The sequence below is a fragment of the Wolffia australiana genome, chromosome 18 (assembly GCF_029677425.1).
Source record: "Wolffia australiana isolate 7733 chromosome 18, ASM2967742v1".
NCBI classification, from domain to species: Eukaryota; Viridiplantae; Streptophyta; class Magnoliopsida; order Alismatales; family Araceae; genus Wolffia; species Wolffia australiana.
Window position 1 is genome coordinate 4,758,677 of NC_135852.1, and position 18,286 is coordinate 4,776,962.

The window sequence follows — 18,286 nt, forward strand, 5'->3', positions numbered from 1 at the left end:
TGGTTGTGATCGTGATATTGAATACAGTTATCAATGTTTGCATTTTACATTTTTAATTTTAGATTACTTAGGGTTGTTGCAGAAGCTGGCTGGAATTTCCCTGTCCCTTTATTGTAGTTTTAACTTGTAAACTTTTTTTTGTTAAAATCCAGAAATGGATGCTGAAAAGATTAAGCCATCAGAATCACATTGTGTTGATAATGATCTAAAGGTTAAAGCAGTGGAGATAGCGTTGTCTGAAGTCATTGACGGCCTACTTATTAGACTTTTTTAAGTGTTCATTTTGTGCATTCAGGAAAGAAGTAAAAATGAATTATCCATCTTGTGTAAAATTAAAACCCTAACTTACGTATCAGAGCTATCTTCCATTAAATTTATACAAGTTATCAAATTCACAGCTGTTCAAAACATAATATATGTTCCTTGTCCTTAAATTTAATCTGATCCAGCAGGCTGAATCAGCTCAACCTAATTAGGGCACTTCAATTCACAATTTGAATACTCAAATAGTTCCCAATTTATTGATATGATCTAAAAATGCTCCTCACTTTTGTGAACACGAATTTCAGAAATTGAATTCTTAATTATATTCTCTGCCTCAATTTCTTCACTTCCCTAATTTTTTTATATAAATTTTCAGATAAGGAAAATAGCCAAATAAATATCATTTTTTCCCCTAAAAATGGACTGATACAAAATTGACGGGGTACATATCTGATTACCCTTAAGGTAAGTTTATTGTCTTCTACATATTATCTTTATCCGTAAAGAATTGTGGAGAGAACAATCTGAAATCAGTGGCATGAAAGATGAAAACAATTTTCATTTTTTCCGTGTTTGTCTTGAAAAATATGTTATGTCCAAAGAGAGTAAGAGGTTATCAAGAGTGTAAGATTATGTCCGCAGTGAGACAACTCTTCATTCTTTTTGAATAAAAAATATTAATTTATTTATTGCCTTGTGTATCCTTTGAGAAAAATGGTGAGCTAGTTGAATGAATATATTTTAGGAAGCTGTCTTCATTAATCAGTATGTTATGTGTGAAGAGAGTAAGTGGGCCTCAAGAGTGTAAGATAATGTCAACAATGAGAGAACTCTTCACTAGTTTCAATAAAAAATATTATTTTATTTATTGCCTTGAATTGTATCCCTTGAGGAAAATGGTGAGTTAGTGGAATGAATATATTTTAGAAAGCGGCCTTCATCAATCAATAACGTAATCCTGGTCTCGTTGATCTTTCCCATATATTCTTAAACCAATTATGATCCAGGAAGATATATGAGACATACGGATTTTATGCTTTAAAGGTAAATATTTTATCATGCAATATAGAGTCGCTTGAGAATAAAATCACTCATGTTTGCATGGCTTATAATTTTTAGTATTCGATTCTGTAAATTGATTAGTGGTCAATTTTTTGTTCAGTAAGCATCCAAAGTATAACAAAATTTACGTAAATTTTCTGATCTAAATCAATTTACTGAACAAAAAATTCTATATTTCAGGTTCTCAAAATATTTATTATAAAAGGTAAATGTATGTGTAAAACATGTGGATTAGTTAAGAATTGAGAGTATGAATTGTCAGCTGACAAGGTCCACATGTGTCACAATAGACTAGGTCTTCCTTCAATATGTTCCTCTCCATAATCATGATCCTCATCAAATGTAGCAAAAAATGAAACACACTTATCTTGGAACTTGGGTGAGAGCACTAATACCCCTCATTCAATAGTCTACGCTATAACCTTGAATGATCTGAGATCAATAATTCTAATTACCAAAGATGGTTCAGAACCATGAGCAGTGCAGTCAAAGTCTTTGGGGACAAGTTTAGTCTTTAATTTTACTTAGGAAATAACATTTAGAACTTCTCAAGAGGACTCCAGATATCCATATCTCTGGATGGAACACGATTGGGGGAGATATTCACTCGCTAATATGGCCTCACCTCATTAAATTTTTGGGATGATGGTTCTAAGTTTTATTCAATTCTCAAATCGGCCTAATTAACATAATACTTATTTATTGTTTTTATTAATCCCACCATCTATATAACTTAAACATTATTTATTTCTATTTTAATATACAATTTATTGTATCAACTTTATCGTTACAGGTATATTTATTCATATTCCTTACATTCAGTTTTACCACTGTATCCAATGATCACGAAGAGTTTAAAGGTTAGTTATAATTAGGATTCATAAAAATATCATTTTGATTCAAGATAAGACTGGTAATTACCACTCCGTTCATTTTGTCCTCTTGTTTCTCCTCTTAGTAATCTAGTGAAGGAGAACAAAAGGACAAAATGAACAAAGTGGTAATTATCTATTAACCTTTAAAATCTTCATGATCATTGGATAAACTTTCAAAAATGAATTTAAGGAATATGAATCAACAAGCCTGGAAAGATAATGATATACAATAAAATATAAATGAAAAATGTTTAAGTTAAATAGATTGCGAGATTAATAGAAACGATGAATAAGTATTATGTTAACTAGTGAAGGAGAAACTCAAATTGGAGATGAATGGAATAATGTAAACACGAATTGATTTTCAAAATGTGATCCAAAATATAGACTCATTTTATCATCAAGTGAAGGAAAACCCAAATTGGAGATAAATGGATTGTCAAAACATGAATGCATTGTCATAACGTACTCAAAAGAGACACATGATTCATCATGAAATGAAGTTAAAACCCAAATTGAAGATGTATGGATTGAGAAAACGTAAAATTTATTTTGGATGGATTTTTCAGATTCACAGATTATTGTCATATTTGGTACACTAAATATTGTGGGTCTTAAAAAAACAGAGTTTGTACTTGATATGATCCTATAGACCCAATGGTATCTTTAACATTTTAAGGGCACTTTGGTAATTTGATTTTCTAGGATTGATTTATTCTGTTCTCTTTAAATACCTGTAGTCCTCCCTTTAGGAGGGTAGTCAAGAATTAAGATAATATCGGCCTCTTGACTCACTATTTCGATCCTCTGTCCCAGTCCTGTTGCCTTGGCTGTCTAGCAATCCCCTGCCGTTGTGATTGTCTTACCTAATCTTCATAGGGCTCCCCTCCAACCCCTACCCCTGTTAATGGGTAATCTTCTAGTTTGAGGATCCCCATCCCCGTAATCTTCAGGCAGCTCGCACCAGGTCGATCAATGCTTCCTCCTTTTGACCCCTCCAAACATTCCCATTCTACTCTCTGACCTTGGGAAGATCTACTCATCTCCTCTATCCTCCGTCCCTATATTAGCCTACATCAAGGTTCATATCATTACATCAAGAAAAAGCCCAAATTGGAGATGAATAGATTGTCAAAATATAACTCAAAAAGTAAACTCGATACATCGGCGCTAAATGCGTACATTGAGCTTGGGATGCATGAAAAAAAGTGATTTCATCTTGTAACTAACAACATAACCTTGTATTTGAGCTTCATGGTGAAGAATAGAGGAAGAAAAGCTGCAAAAACCTTCATCTGACGATTATAAAATTGTTTCTCAAAGAAAATCCTCAGACCCGCATGCATCCAAGGGAGAACACTACAACAAATTTGATGAAATGCAAGAGAAAGAGTCATGGCATTTAAAGTTTTTCAATACTTTCCTGCACCTGGAAGGCTGTGAATTTAAATGGGCTCTCCAGTCTGATGTTCCCAGTGGCATCTATCCATCTTTCTAGACGAAAGATCTTTGCATTTCTTCCCATAAATTCTTTATTTTCCCCATGCAATCTCGTTGGTATATGATGAACTCACCCCTTTTCATATCATATGACGTGGGACAAGCTAGCAGACTTCAATGAAATTATTAAATTATTATCAAATGATAGTAATAAAATATTCATTGAGGGTGATTTGAATGGGTTTAATCCAATAGAAGGGGACTAACTCAATGAAGTAAGGACTTAACAAGGACAAACTAGGGAATAACTATGATATCCTTAACTTAATGGACCTCGAGGATTCAAAGTATCCAATCAACGTTTCACACAAAGGGATTCAAAAGCCAATAACAACTCAGAGAAAAGCAATAATTATCATGAACTGGAAATTATATCAAAGTTAATGCATCACAAGGTACCTTGGAGAGGGAGCCAATAACTTGATTTTTATGATGTTTAATGACCCTAATTCACATTGATGTGCAACTCCACAGACAGGTATGAAAAAAAGGATGAGAATGTATGGGAAATGGATATAATGGTAGTGTAAGAATCTGTTGGTGAGAGAAGATGTTCACATGTAGCGTGAGAAGGGAGGAAGTGAAGTGGTGCAAGTGAACTCACACAATAGATGGGATAAGGCATGAGAAGGGATGAATGTATGAAGGAAGGAGAAAATGAGAGGCGAGATGGAGATTACGGGGGTGAGACGAGGGTGCCCGTTGGGTTCTGGAGGCCTTGATTTGGATGAACCTGAAGATTCATTGCAGTGAAGCTTATAACACAATCATAATGACATCATTAAAAATATAAAAAAATCATCTCAGCATGGATCACATCCGGATTCCTTCAATCCTGAAATGAGTCACGTGGAGCTATTTATGTGTACAACCTCTAGAAGTTTCCACGCGGTCCACGGCCTGTCGAATCTCCTCCACGTTGACAAGTTCTGTTCAACCTCCATCGCCGTTATTACATTGTCCTGATTGCGTCGTGAATGGAGAGGAGATGTGATGAGAAGAGAGAAGAAGAAGAAGGCCCCCGAACAATTTTGACATGGATGAATTTCGTTCAAGGCCATCCCCTATTTATACTAAGTGGGTGTTTTTCATAAAACCCTCAAACTTAACTATGGATCCATTTGCGTGTGACCCTCTAGGCCCATGTATCAGTCTAGTTACTGACTCTAGTGGCCCAATAACCTTTATTGGTCTTCCAAATTACTTGACTATATCATCATATAGATTAATTAATATTAGATTGATTAAACCCAACAGATAGGTTGAGTCTCCTACCCATGGGGTGCCAAGCTACAACTCGTGCTCTAGAAGATACAAAGGAGTATCAACTCACTCATGGAGCATGTTTGTCATCGATTATCGTGTATGTATAGTCCTTCATCCACTTGATGCTCCTAGGATGACTTGAGGTATGGTCAACTATAAACCCTAATCGATCATTTGAGTTAGTAGTGATGCGTTTAGAAATCATCAAAGAATTCTTCTCTGATATTTCATTGCCTTGGCCAAGGACTTCATTCCATCGTCTTCCTTGAGCTGTCACCTCTTATACCGAGGGTGGACGATCCCATCTCGATCATTCAATCATCTTCGTGAACTTCTTGATGCACCTGATCTAATACCATTTAGAATCTCATGATTAGGGACACATAGGTCATATTCAAAGTACAACTGTCTGTCCATAAGACGCCTTTGGTGTCTCAGGTCTAAGGACCACTTACACAATTGTGACGTGAATCAACTTGATTGGTAGTTTGGTAATACCGTTCAAGGATTCTTACAGATCAATTCGGTGAACTCTTTCCACTAAAGAACACCCATTATCTATCCTTTGTGTTTCCACACTAATGGATACGGGACATACCATACTCATCATATGAATAAGGCTAGATAATGAAATTCTGTATGAATACTTCTATGTCCTTCTTGAGTATCCTTTGAATATGAATATTTAGACACATGATTAATGACTAGTGATCTCCATATTACAATTTGATGATAATTCACTAGGTCTGATCATGTATTCAGGGATTTCATTATAAGCATCACACGTGCACTATAATGAAAATGTTGTATTAATGAACATGGAATGAGATATGAAATGTGTGATTGGCTTTCCGGCCACATATATTTCCATCAGTATGGTCAATGATGTAAAGGGATGTGAAGAAGATAAGGTATGGAAGAAAGGGAGGAGAAACCCAAGATGAGCTGATCAATGTTGAATAAGAGATGCCACAATAGTTATCATCGGAAAATCACACTTCTTCAATAAATAAAATTCACAATAACCTCAAGAAAAGTGTCCTTTCAAACATGATCATAGAACTTTTAAAAGAAAATAAATATGCAGTTACAAAGAAAATAAAACCGTTGATTTAAGATAAAGTGGTACAAAGAGGAGATGGGACTGGTGGTTTACATGGAACAAAATTGTGGGAGAAATTTGAGGGAGAAAGGTTGTGAGAAAAGTCAAATTCAGAAGTTATTGAGAGGAGATAAAGAAGGAGAATTAGTGATGGAAGAGAGTAGTAGAATAGTCAATATTGGTGGGCGGTTAAGAGGATGAAATAGAGGATAGAAAGACAGAGAAAAGTGAAGGAGAAAAGTCAAAGAAAGGGGTTTAGTGAGGAGAGATAGAAAGAAAATGTGAGAGAGAGGAGAAAAGAAAAACCAAGGAAAAGTGGGAGAGAAAGAGGAGGAGAGAGTGAGAGTGGGAATGTTACACATTGCTCATCATCATACCCATCAGGAAAGGTATCATCAGAGAAGCAAATCTTGTCATCCTGCAAATTCTTCAGAAATATCACAAATATTAGGTATTACTTCAGAAACTATTCTTTTGAGGCATACTTTACCATAGGAAGCACAACATAATTCACCATAGATCTTCATCTTCCCCAAAGATTCCTCGTCTAATTTGCCAGTAAATTCTTCATTACTTTCTGTGCCTATCGCAACCACAGCTTCCATAATTTCATCAAGATGAGCCTCTCTATGTTAGGATTTGAGCACAGAAGATAATGAATCCTTTGTAACCTTGATCGACAAGTTCTGCCGTCATTCAGAAAAATTATTTGATTATGATATTTTGGATCTTCAACTATAGTTAGATTCAACAATGTCTGCCTCGGCAAATGCATTTGCCAGCTTGATGGTGTTCTTCTTGAATGCAGCGCCTGTCTCATCTGACTGCGCCATATTTGCCCCATCCACAGCGAAGATGCCATTGCTGAGAAAATCTATATCACATCGTACTTATACTTCCCTTACAATCATTTTTACTGAACAAACAAATTACACAACTTGAACAAACAATTTCCCCTACAAATTTGAATCTTACAAAATTCCTCCAGAATTTACACAACTGCTACTCGGACACTATCTAACTGTTCTTAAAACACAATTCTCTAACTGTTATTGACGAGGATGACGAGGATGTTGACGCGGACTACAATTGTGGACGACTAAGATGATGACTAATCATCAATAGGGATGAAGACCACAACAGTCATTGACGAGGATGAAGACTGTCAATCTCATGGAGGAAAACTATCAACCTTCATAGTGGCTATCATTATTGATGAGAAGGACAATGACTATTGTTAATGACTACTGTTGATGATTGTTAATGACAACTACAAAGGTCGTTGACGGCTATGAATGTTATAGTTGGGGAGGATGATAACTATCTCTGACAAGATGGTGGTTGACTACGACGAGACGAGACTGTCTGTTAGTCACTGCTCAGTGCAGTCCTGTTTGTCCAAAAATGTCTGCCGTCATCTGTCATCCGTCATCTGCTGCGATATTAATCATGGATGAATGATGGAACAGGACTGATGACAGAATGTTGATGATGACATCATCCCTCTCCATCTCTCTCTGTCTCTGTCTCATCTCTCTCTCTCTCTCTTCTCTTACTCTTTTATCTCTCTCTCTCTCTCTCTCTCTTTTCTCTCATTCGTTTATCTCTATCCCGTTTCTCTTTTCTCTTACTCGTTGATCTCTCTCTCTCTCTCTCTCTCTCTCTCTCTTTTCTCTTACTCGTTTATCTCTCTCTCACTTTTCTCTCTCTCTCTTTTCTCTTGCTCGTTTATCTCTCTCTCTCTTTTCTCTCTCTCTCTTTTCTCTTGCTCGTTTATCTCTCTCTCTCTCTTTTCTCTCTCTCTCTTTTCTCTTGCTCGTTTATCTCTCTCTCTCTCTTTTCTCTCATTCGTTTATCTCTCTCCCTTTTCTCTTGCTCGTTTATCTCTCTCTCTCTCTTTTCTCTTGCTCGTTTATCTCTCTCTCTCTCTTTTCTCTCATTCGTTTATCTCTCTCCCTTTTCTCTTGCTCGTTTATCTCTCTCTCTCTCTCTTTTCTCTTGTTCGTTTATCTCTCTCTCTCTCTCTCTCTTTTCTCTCATTCGTTTATCTCTATCCCGTTTCTCTTGCTCGTTTATCTCTCTCTCTCTCTCTCTCTCTTTTCTCTCATTCGTTTATCTCTCTCCCTTTTCTCTTGCTCGTTTATCTCTCTCTCTCTCTCTCTTCTCTCATTCGTTTATCTCTCTCCCTTTTCTCTTTTCTCTTACTCGTTTATCTCTCTCTGTCTCTCTCTCTTTTCTCTTACTCGTTTATCTCTCTCTCTCACTCGTTTATCTCTCTCTCTTTTCTCTCACTCGTTTATCTCTCTCTTTTTTCTCTCACTCGTTTATCTCTCTCTTTTTTCTCTCACTCGTTTATCTCTCTCTCTCTTTTCTCTCACTCGTTTGTCTCTCTCTCTCTCTCTCTCTCTTTTCTCTGACTCGTTTGTCTCTCTATCTCTCTTTTCTCTCACTCGTTTATCTCTCTCTCTGTCTTTTCTCTTTCTCGATTATCTCTCTCTCTTTTCTCTCACTCGTTTATCTCTCTCTCTCTTTTTTCTCTTTCTCGATTATCTCTCTCTCTTTTCTCTTACTCGTTTATCTCTCTCTCTCTCTTCTTTATCTTTCTCTCTCTTTTTTCTCTTACTCGATTATCTCTCTCTCTCTTTTCTCCCACTCGTTTATCTCTCTCTCTGTCTTGTTTATCTTTCTCTCTCTTTTTTCTCTTACTCGATTATCTCTCTCTCTCTCTTTTCTCCCACTCGTTTATCTCTCTCTCTGTCTTGTTTATCTTTCTCTCTCTTTTTTCTCTTACTCGATTATCTCTCTCTCTTTTCTCCCACTCGTTTATCTCTCTCTCTTTTTTCTCTTACTCGATTATCTCTCTCTCTCTTTTCTCCCACTCGTTCTCTCTCTCTCTCTTGTTTATCTTTCTCTCTCTTTTTTCTCTTACTCGATTATCTCTCTCTCTTTTCTCCCACTCGTTTATCTCTCTCTCTTTTTTCTCTTACTCGATTATCTCTCTCTCTCTCTTTTCTCCCACTCGTTTATCTCTCTCTCTTGTTTATCTTTCTCTCTTTTTTTCTCTTACTCGATTATCTCTCGCTCTCATTTCTCTCTCATCTCTTTCTCTCGTCTCTCTCTTCTCTCTCTCTCACACACACACATTTGGGCCGTTAAAGCAGCCCAATCCACTGTTATTGGACGTGGGCCGTGACATTCTCACCAGAAAAGACGTCACGTGGTTGGTTTGCTGCGTTCCGTTATTTACTTCATTTGGGGGGCGCCAAACGAACTCGTATTTCTTCCAAGGTCAACTCTTCTATCCGACGCCTTGCACCAACATCTGTAAGAATTCTTGTGTTATTTTTCAGATTTCTGGTGCTTTTTCTTGTTGATCTGTCTCCCGGTTGCGTTTTACTACTCGTAACGTGGTTTTTGCTTTTTCGCCTCTGGATATCATCGATTTTTGGTGCTGTTCTTCCTCCTTTGGACAACTTTTAGTTTATAGGGGTGCTTTCTCAAAATTCGATCTCAAGTCCGTTCAACTAGTAAATTTTTTCTGCAAAACTGCGATGCTGACGGACTTACGGAAGGCCGGAACATCGCAGATTGGGATTTTAACTTGATTCTTTCGTCCGCTGTTGAAGATGATATATCTGGATTAGGATCTCTTCCGACGATATGTTTCATTTGGAATTTGAATTTTTTGTATTTTTGGAATTTTGCTGTTATCGCTTGATTCTTTTTTTTTACCTGTGGTATGACCACATTGCCATCTCTTCTGTCTTGCCTAACCCTGAAAAATAACTAGTGGAAGCCCTTCTGCTATTGATTGTTTGCGAGTTTTTTTTTTCAGTGATAAGAGCTGATATCCTTCTATTTCATTTTGTTTGATTACTATAAATTACTTTGATATCTGCTTAGTTTAGTTTTTTTACGTCTGGTTTGTGGTAACAGGTAAGACGAACGATGGGTGGCCCAAATGTTGAGGATTGTTTCGGATGGGCTGCAAGAGATGATTCTGGAATTCTTTCCCCGTACAGCTTTACTCGACGGTAGGCTTGCCTACAATGTTACAACTTACAACAGTCACCCCTTCAATTTTACTTGAGAGAGACTTCTGTCTACTTGATTTTTCTTTCGGCGTGTGAATTTATCTTAATTTTCCGAACCTAAGATATTTGATGTTATTCTGACGTCTTTTTAAATATTTTATAAGAATTTTAATGGTATCATTTGGCCAACACATGCGAGCCATTATCTTTATTTCCGTCAATTGTTTGATAAGAATCTTATTCAGTTGCTCTCAGACATTAATAATTTTAACGAGGCACTTTTCATGATCTTTTTAGAAAGTTCCATATTTTTTTTTTGTGTTTCAGGGTGCTGAGACCAGATGATGTGTCGATAAAGATTACTCACTGCGGGGTTTGCTATGCTGACGTGGCCTGGACGAGAAATATAATTAGGAATTCGATATATCCTGTTGTACCTGGGTATATCCATTCTACCTTTTCAACAAAAGTCTTAAAATATCATAAAGTACCATCAGAAATCTGTAAATTAGAATTTTTAATACTTAGAACTCTTTATGCGATCCATCTTTGACGAATATATTTTTCCATGCGGTGAAATTTATCTAATCCACCTACTATAATTTAATTACGTTTTTGATGTTTCTGATTCATTTAGTTTTATATTGATAATGATTAATTAGCCATCCTACTTACTAGGAAGCTATGGAAACAGCAAAGCGGGGTCTGCTGGACAATGTAAAAATGAGATAAGAAATAGAAATTATGGATTAGTTATCTTCTTCCATGAAATGTATCGATCTTTCTTTTTTTAAGTGGATTGTGGAAGATCACGCTCTTATATTTACAAGATTTTATATAAAATTTTCAACTCATCTTATTGATGACGAGTAAAGGCAATGTTGTGACCATCTTGTAATTACATTTTAAATCGATTACATCTTTTGGTCTATAGTTGTCACGATCATAATTTAAAGATCATCCTTCAGAAAACTACATATTGTCACATCTCAGTTTTAATTTCTGAATCGGCCTTATTATATCATATTTGACACTTCGGGGCAGATTTAAAGATCATAATTTTGTTATTTATCCCTGTGGCGTACTTCAGAGAAATTTCAAAGAGTATTTTTTGTGGTCGATGACTTTTTCATCCTTGAATCTATTTCTTCATGTTTTTTTGTCGATCAATTGGGAGGCAATGGATTTCTAAATAGCTCCTATTGCGTTACGAACATATCAATCGATCTCCTATGATAAGGTTGTGGGATAAGTTTTTACTGCTAGAGTGCCAGATAACTTCATTTGAGACTGTACATGGCATGATTATTTGTGGATTCTCTTAATTCATACTTTCACCCTCCTTGTTAATCACCTGGTAAATATTTTTCTGTCAACGTTCTTTTGTCTGAATTTACGTGATCCATTTTTAAAGCTACTAATAAAATGGTTCTCTGCCTTAATTTATCTTTCATTTTTCAGAAAAGGTTATCGTTTATCAGTGACATTGATGTTGCTCGTCACCTGACGGCTGTTATTTTTTCATCAATGTGTCATTTTATGTAGTTCAATCTACTAGAATATTCTCATATATTCATCTTTATGAATTATTATCAGAAATAAATAAAAATTCGCAGATTTGATTCTCCAGGCATGAGATTGTTGGTGTGGTAAGCGCAATTGGAGCCAACGTCAATACTTTCAAGGTGAATGACATTGTTGGTGTTGGAACGATCGTTAATTCATGTAGACAGTGCGAGTACTGCGATGAGGGGGTTGAAATTCATTGCTCAAAGGTTGTTCATACGTTTAATGAAGTTGATGAAGATGGCTCGATCACAAAGGGAGGATACTCAAGCCATATCGTTGTCCATGAGAGGCACGTGTATTTTAAATTTCTCAATTTTATTTATTTATTACAATCCGTATAGGTCGGAACATCCTATGTTTTGTGCATAATTTGAAAAATAAAATCTTAATTCATCTGTATATTTAATCAAAAATATTGTTGGTGTATAATTTTTTCTTTAGTAAAGTATGCGATTTGTTCAATGTTCCAAAATTGGGTATTTTTAGTTAATCATTTATGCTTTGAAAATTTTATTTATTTCAATTTACTTTTGCATTCTCACGTTCGTGAATTGCATTTATTCTGTCATTTTCTTCTCTTTTGTTCTGTCTATTATTTTAACCTTTTTGACACCATTATTCATTTATTTGTGCCTGATAATCTTTATTTGAACAACATTTCAAACTGGGATCATAATATTATTTGGTGCTCCAAACCTACACCTGCAATGAGCTTAGACTGAATCAATTCACTCCACATCTATTAAACTTCATTAAAAATAGTACTCTTCTCCACGTGTCCTGCCCCAAATCCATTAGCTTTTTCATTACTACTTTGATAAGAAAAGTATTTTGATGATTTCTTTATTGACGTAAAATTGTGTTGAGTTTGTTTTCTATTGACTCCGTGTTTCTATATCTGCTTCTAAAACTACAGGTACTGCCACCGCATACCAGAAGGATATCCAGCAGCCTTAGCCGCTCCTCTGTTGTGTGCTGGGATCACAGTGTACAATCCAATGATCCGCCACAAGATGAATCAGCCAGGGAAATCTCTGGGAGTCATTGGGCTGGGGGGGCTTGGCCATCTCGCCGTCAAATTCGGGAAAGCTTTTGGCTTGAAGGTGACAGTCCTCAGCACTTCTCTCTCTAAGAAAGACGAGGCTCTGAATCTCCTCGGAGCTGATGGGTTTGTGGTGTCCTCCGATGCAAATCAGATGAAGGTAAGATTCTGGAAAGAGAACCTGGGCATGTTTTTTTTTTGAGGGGGGGAGAAAGAAAATAATAAGGGCTCTGAGTGAGAGATACTGAAGAGGTAAGGCGGTTTGAAAATGACTGTGTTTCTCAATCCTGTGTTTTGTTATTGTAAGAAAATGACTGTGTTTTCTCAATCCTGTGTTGTTCCAGGCTTTGGCCAATTCGCTGGACTTCATAATTGACACAGCCTCTGGGGACCATCCTTTTGACCCCTACATGGCTCTTCTTAAGGTTCATGGGGTCTTTGTACTTGTCGGCTTCCCAAGTGAGATAAAAATGAGACCCATCAGTCTCAATCTCGGTACTCGTCCACTCTCATCTATGTTCTCTCTTGAACTCAGTCTCCACATTAGGCTCAATTTTGGTATTTATCCAATATTGCTACACATCCACTCAAATCTATGATCTCCGTCCTATTCTCGCTCTAAACCAGCCTAGATATATTCTCATACCTATGCTCTCTCTCCTCATCTCCCTCTTTCCGTATCCATGTCAATATATGTTCGCAAGCTCATAAATATTCTCTCTTATGACTTCACATCGCCATTTTAGAAAACACCATTAATTTAAGATTGGCGCTGCCTCAGGAGGAAAGACCTTGGCAGGGAGTCTGACGGGGGGAGTGGCATTGACCAAGGAGATGATTGAATTTTGCGCTGCTCACAAGATCTACCCCAACGTGGAAATGATTGGGATTGAGAGCATCAATGAGGCCCTCGAGCGGGTCGTTAACAAGGATGTCAGGTATCGCTTTGTGATCGATATTGAGAACACCATGAAGAAGAGCCCTTGACGAAGGTGAGAAAAGTAAACTAAGCCAAATACTCCCTCGTATATTTATTTTTTTCCCTTATACAGAATTTGTTGGTAGATGATGGGTGTATTGATGAAGATTAGACTGTAATTCTTGAGCAGTTAGCAGCCAGCAGAGATCTGAAGACGAAGGTGAAAAAGGAAGAGAAGGATGAGTAAAATGGTTGATTTTGTTTCATTGCTGATGATAAGAGGAGGATGAAGAAATAACTTTCTTCCTCTCATTGGCCTTGCAATGAAATAAACAGATGAAGAAAAACTTGACTGTCTCCTACTAGTGATGCCAAGGAAGAGAGGGATGTGAAAAGGTTGAAGTTCTCTCCTTTGTGGCGGTGACGACGAGGAAAATGCACAAAAAATGATTTCTTCAACCAAAATAAACAAGAAGAAACAATTGAATTTTGATATGTGGCACTGAGGAAGAGGATGAATATCATATGATTTTTTTCCTATATGGCAACGAAGGAGATGGTGTAGTTTCATTGGGTGTAATGAGGAAGAGGAAGATGGAAGTATATTGAGTTTTACTCATCAACCTCATCAATGTAGAGGATGGCATCTAGAAGGCCAAGATTATCTTTCACTTGTGGGGGATGCAAGGATCAGGAAGATGAAGATTGACTTTCTCATACAGAAGAAAAGTATGAAGAAAATGTTGGCGTTTCACACAAATGTTGGTGACGAACAAGGCGACTATAATATTTGGTTTCCTCACAGGGTGAAGATGAGAAGAAAAGAAAATCGCTGTTCTTCGATTGGTGGTGCTGAGGAAGAGGGGGATGAATAGAGAAATTGTTTCGGTTGTCTTCTATCTAATTGGGGGGATCGAAGACGAGGAAAATCCAGAAAAAGGTTGACACTTTCTGACAAACGAGAGAAGAATGAGGAACAGGAAGGATCTCCCGTTTCTGTCTTGGAAGAAGATGAATAAAATGTTGACATACTCTCATTGATGCTGGCTAGGAAGAGGAGGGACGAATAAAAGTTTGACATGTTCTCCTTGGTAGTTGCTATGAAGGAGGAAGATGAAGAAAAAGTTGTCATTACTTCAGTGACAAAATTGAGGAAGATGATAAAATACCAAGTTGAGGTTTATTAGAAAGAAGAAGAGGATTAAGAAAATGTTAACTTCCTGAAAATGGTGGCAGACAGGGAAAGGAGAATGACGAAGAAGAGGTTTACTGTATGTTGGAAAGAAGATAAGGCTAAAGGGAATGTTAAGTTTCCCCCAAAAGTGGCAGAGAGAAAAAGGAGGATGAAAAAGGAGTTTATATTGCAAAAAAGAGAACTGAAGAAAGGTTAAAATATCTGCTATTGGTGGTTGATAAGGAGTGGTGGATGAAGAAATACTGACTTTCTATTAGAAAGAAGATAAAGGCGAGAAAACTGTTGGTTTTTTGTGTTGGTGGAAGCAACGCAGAGGATGAAGAGGTTGGGATTTCTCTCATCGGTGAAGGGCAGAAGACGAGGCTGAAATTTTCTAACAAAGAAGAGAAAGATGTAGAAAGATTGACTGTATCAGAGGATTAAGAGAATCATGGTTTTGTCATGTTAATATGATAAGGATGATGAGGATGAACGAACGATTGATTTTTCTTGTTGTCGGTAGCGAGGAAGAAGAGAAGAAAATATTGGCATTCTCTCATTGATGCTGGAAAGGAAGGGGGATGATGCAGGAAAATGCTGGCTTTTCTAGACAAAGAGTAAAAGTGTGAGGACAAGGTTGACTTTATATTATGTTTGGTTGTATGGAAGATGATGATGATAAAATGAATGTTCAATTTCACTTACTGGGAATAGAAAGTAACATAAGGAGATTTTGAAGGTTGAAAAGGGAAAGAGGATGATGAGACAGTTTGGATTTTGATCTATTATAGTCCGGGAGCAATTTGAGGTAGTGTTGTCTTTTATTCATTGACAACATTAACAGAGAGAAGGAAGATAAGAAAGATATGATTTCATCTCCTATGTCATGAAAAAGGAGGGAAAATAAAAATTTGACTTTCTTCAGTGGCCATGCAGAATTGAAGAGGCGGAAGTCTTTTAGGCTCCATAAATTTGAGTGATGCTGGTGGAATATTCCAAGGCTGTTCTAAGCGGCATGAATTCACTAGAATAAATATGCAAACTTGTCATGTATCAATTTATGCTTTCCAAACAGATTTGTTGTTTTAGAGAGGAAAAAGTTCACTGAGAACCTATCCTTAATGAACTTATGAGAGTTATGGATCGAGTTTTATATTCTATCCATGATCGAGATTGTAATATTTTTCTATTTAAAACTTTCTGATAAAGTACAGTACATGTAGACATGATACAATTGTTTTTTCTTATGGTAGTAATCATCACTTTGTCCCTAAATGATAGCAAATAAAGTGTAGGAATCAATGGTTAAAATGAAGTTATTCAAGGGATTGGTTAAACATTATTTTACAGTTTAAAACTCAAGAAAAGAAGAGACAAATTGGATGAATTTATGTTTCCTTGAGAAGATAGGGAAAACTACATGCAGATTCAATAGAACTAAATGTGCCGTACCCAAGATGGATTGAACTTTGAAGTTGGTGGATGTTCATTATCCATCATCAACTATATCCATCTTTTTCTAAATACTACCCAACATATTTTTCATTCTTGGTAATCATTTTAAGCAAAATCTAGAAAATATGACACATAAGGATATAATCCTGATCTTACTTGATTCTGCATCTCTACCCCCTAAGGTTCTAAAAGATGTTAGTCATGAGGAAAGTCAATAAAAATGAACTTAAAACTTAACCTTTAATCCAATTCAATCCTAATCAGTATTGAGTTTCAAAATTTCTTTCTAAACCAGCGTTAAAGTAAAATTCGGAGCCCAAAAGGTTAGATTTATCCCAAAGACCAAAAAATATTTTATATAAACATTTGTAAACAAATCATCCAATTGATATTACCAGTATCAAATATTTTTGAATCATCAACCAGAAATTCAGCTTATGGTGCTACAAACGAATTGATGTCATCAGTGCTGAGGTTACTGATAGAATTTAAAGGTCCTAAATATACCCTGATTAGCATATTTAATCATTATGTTTCATATATATTATCATACATCTAGATATCTTCCTGTGGCTAATAATTGTCTAAAATACTTGCTTCTATTTTTTCATTCGGTTTTCTGCCTAATGTTTTATTGGTTTAAAAGCCAAACATTATTTTATTTATAATTAATTGTAAGGTATCTTAGAAAGTAGGAGTTAGGAAAATTGAATTCTACTATGAGTTAATGGGGTAAAAAGTGGAGAACTGGAATTAACTGGTTGTGAACCCAATCACCATATTCTTTTGCAATTTTGTCATAGATTTACGGGAAGTCTCTGTAGTCACCTTTATGTTGGTTCATGCTGGACATTGAACGAAATTAGTTGATGGATGCATCGTGAAAAAATGATGGTTGTAAAGCTAGCTGGGCTCCAAACATAAGGGGACCCGTGAAATGACAAAAAGGCTACAGGTATCTACAGAGACAAATATAGAGAAACTGGTTTCACAAAATTTTAGATATATGCCGGTGTTCTTTTAAGAACTTCTCTCATCACTTGATCTTAAACAAATATTTCATGAATTTTTTTGTTGTTCTTGAGAGAGTACAGTGTTGAGTAGTTAAATCATTAATATATTAATCTGGAAGGAGATATTTGGGAGGAGTTTGAGTTAAAATGAACCTTCTCACTAAATCTGCACCACTTCCATTCATTTTTTATAAAGTTAATTTATTTAATAACCTAATTTTATAGTTTATAGCCATCAAAATATAAACCAAAATATACATTCTTCCCTTGGGTGATGCTTTCTGAAACACATGGCGGAAAAAAGGTCTCATGTTTCTATAGTATATGGAAAAAAACATCAAATTATACAACATCATTCTCAAAGTCCCAATTTTATATAATTTATTATAAATTCATCTATATTATCATTTCAATAATTAGGTTTCTCCTAATCTTATTATAGTCTGTTTCTACACCTAAATACTCTCTCTATATGTAAATCATCTGACCTCACTTCATTCATGTAAATCCCTGATTTAATTTCAAATAACTCAATTTGCATGTGGGCCACCCTAAATTACATTCTCTACTAACTATAGGCCTTGTAGACCTAAGTTTATAATTATCATTAATTTAGTAAAAACACTAATTGTTTTCATTATAACTGACATCAAGAAATGGTTGTCTATATTTGATATGATTTTAGGGCTTACAAATTCTTCATTATCGTCCTGAGCTAATAATTTGAGTGTTTCTGCTAGTGATTCAAGTAAGGAGTGATGCGAAGATATAGCATAAGAGTTTACCTTAATTTATGTTAATATATTTTAAATTTTTATACATTTTAATTTTTACCCCTTCTCTTAGGTCCAGTATGATCCAAAATATTAATTTTCAATATTTAAATTTTATTTACTTCAAATATGACCTTCGCACATTTGAATTCATTTGGTCATCATTTGATTTATTGATTTGGTTAGGCTTAAAAAAAACTATTTCAGACTTAAAATTTCATAGTTTTCAAAGTGAATA

General features: G+C 35.8%; 1 protein-coding gene across 3 annotated transcripts; it reads left to right on the top strand.

Moving 5' to 3' along the window:
• Positions 1-9,306: 9,306 nt before the first annotated feature.
• On the top strand, positions 9,307-15,965 carry LOC144714866 (cinnamyl-alcohol dehydrogenase). Of its 3 annotated transcripts, none has more exons than XM_078589664.1 (8): positions 9,307-9,393; positions 10,006-10,103; positions 10,431-10,544; positions 11,734-11,961; positions 12,589-12,874; positions 13,059-13,209; positions 13,496-13,706; positions 15,733-15,965. In XM_078589664.1, exons 2-7 carry the CDS (start codon positions 10,018-10,020, stop codon positions 13,699-13,701), a joined length of 1,071 nt encoding a protein of 356 aa, XP_078445790.1. In that variant the 5' UTR covers positions 9,307-9,393; positions 10,006-10,017; the 3' UTR covers positions 13,702-13,706; positions 15,733-15,965. The 3 variants fall into 3 exon arrangements, with proteins under 3 accessions (XP_078445790.1, XP_078445791.1, XP_078445792.1); XM_078589665.1 differs by lacking the exon at positions 15,733-15,965 and adding an exon at positions 13,824-15,726; XM_078589666.1 differs by having other exon boundaries at positions 9,332-9,393; positions 15,744-15,965.
• The last annotated feature ends 2,321 nt before the right edge of the window (positions 15,966-18,286 follow it).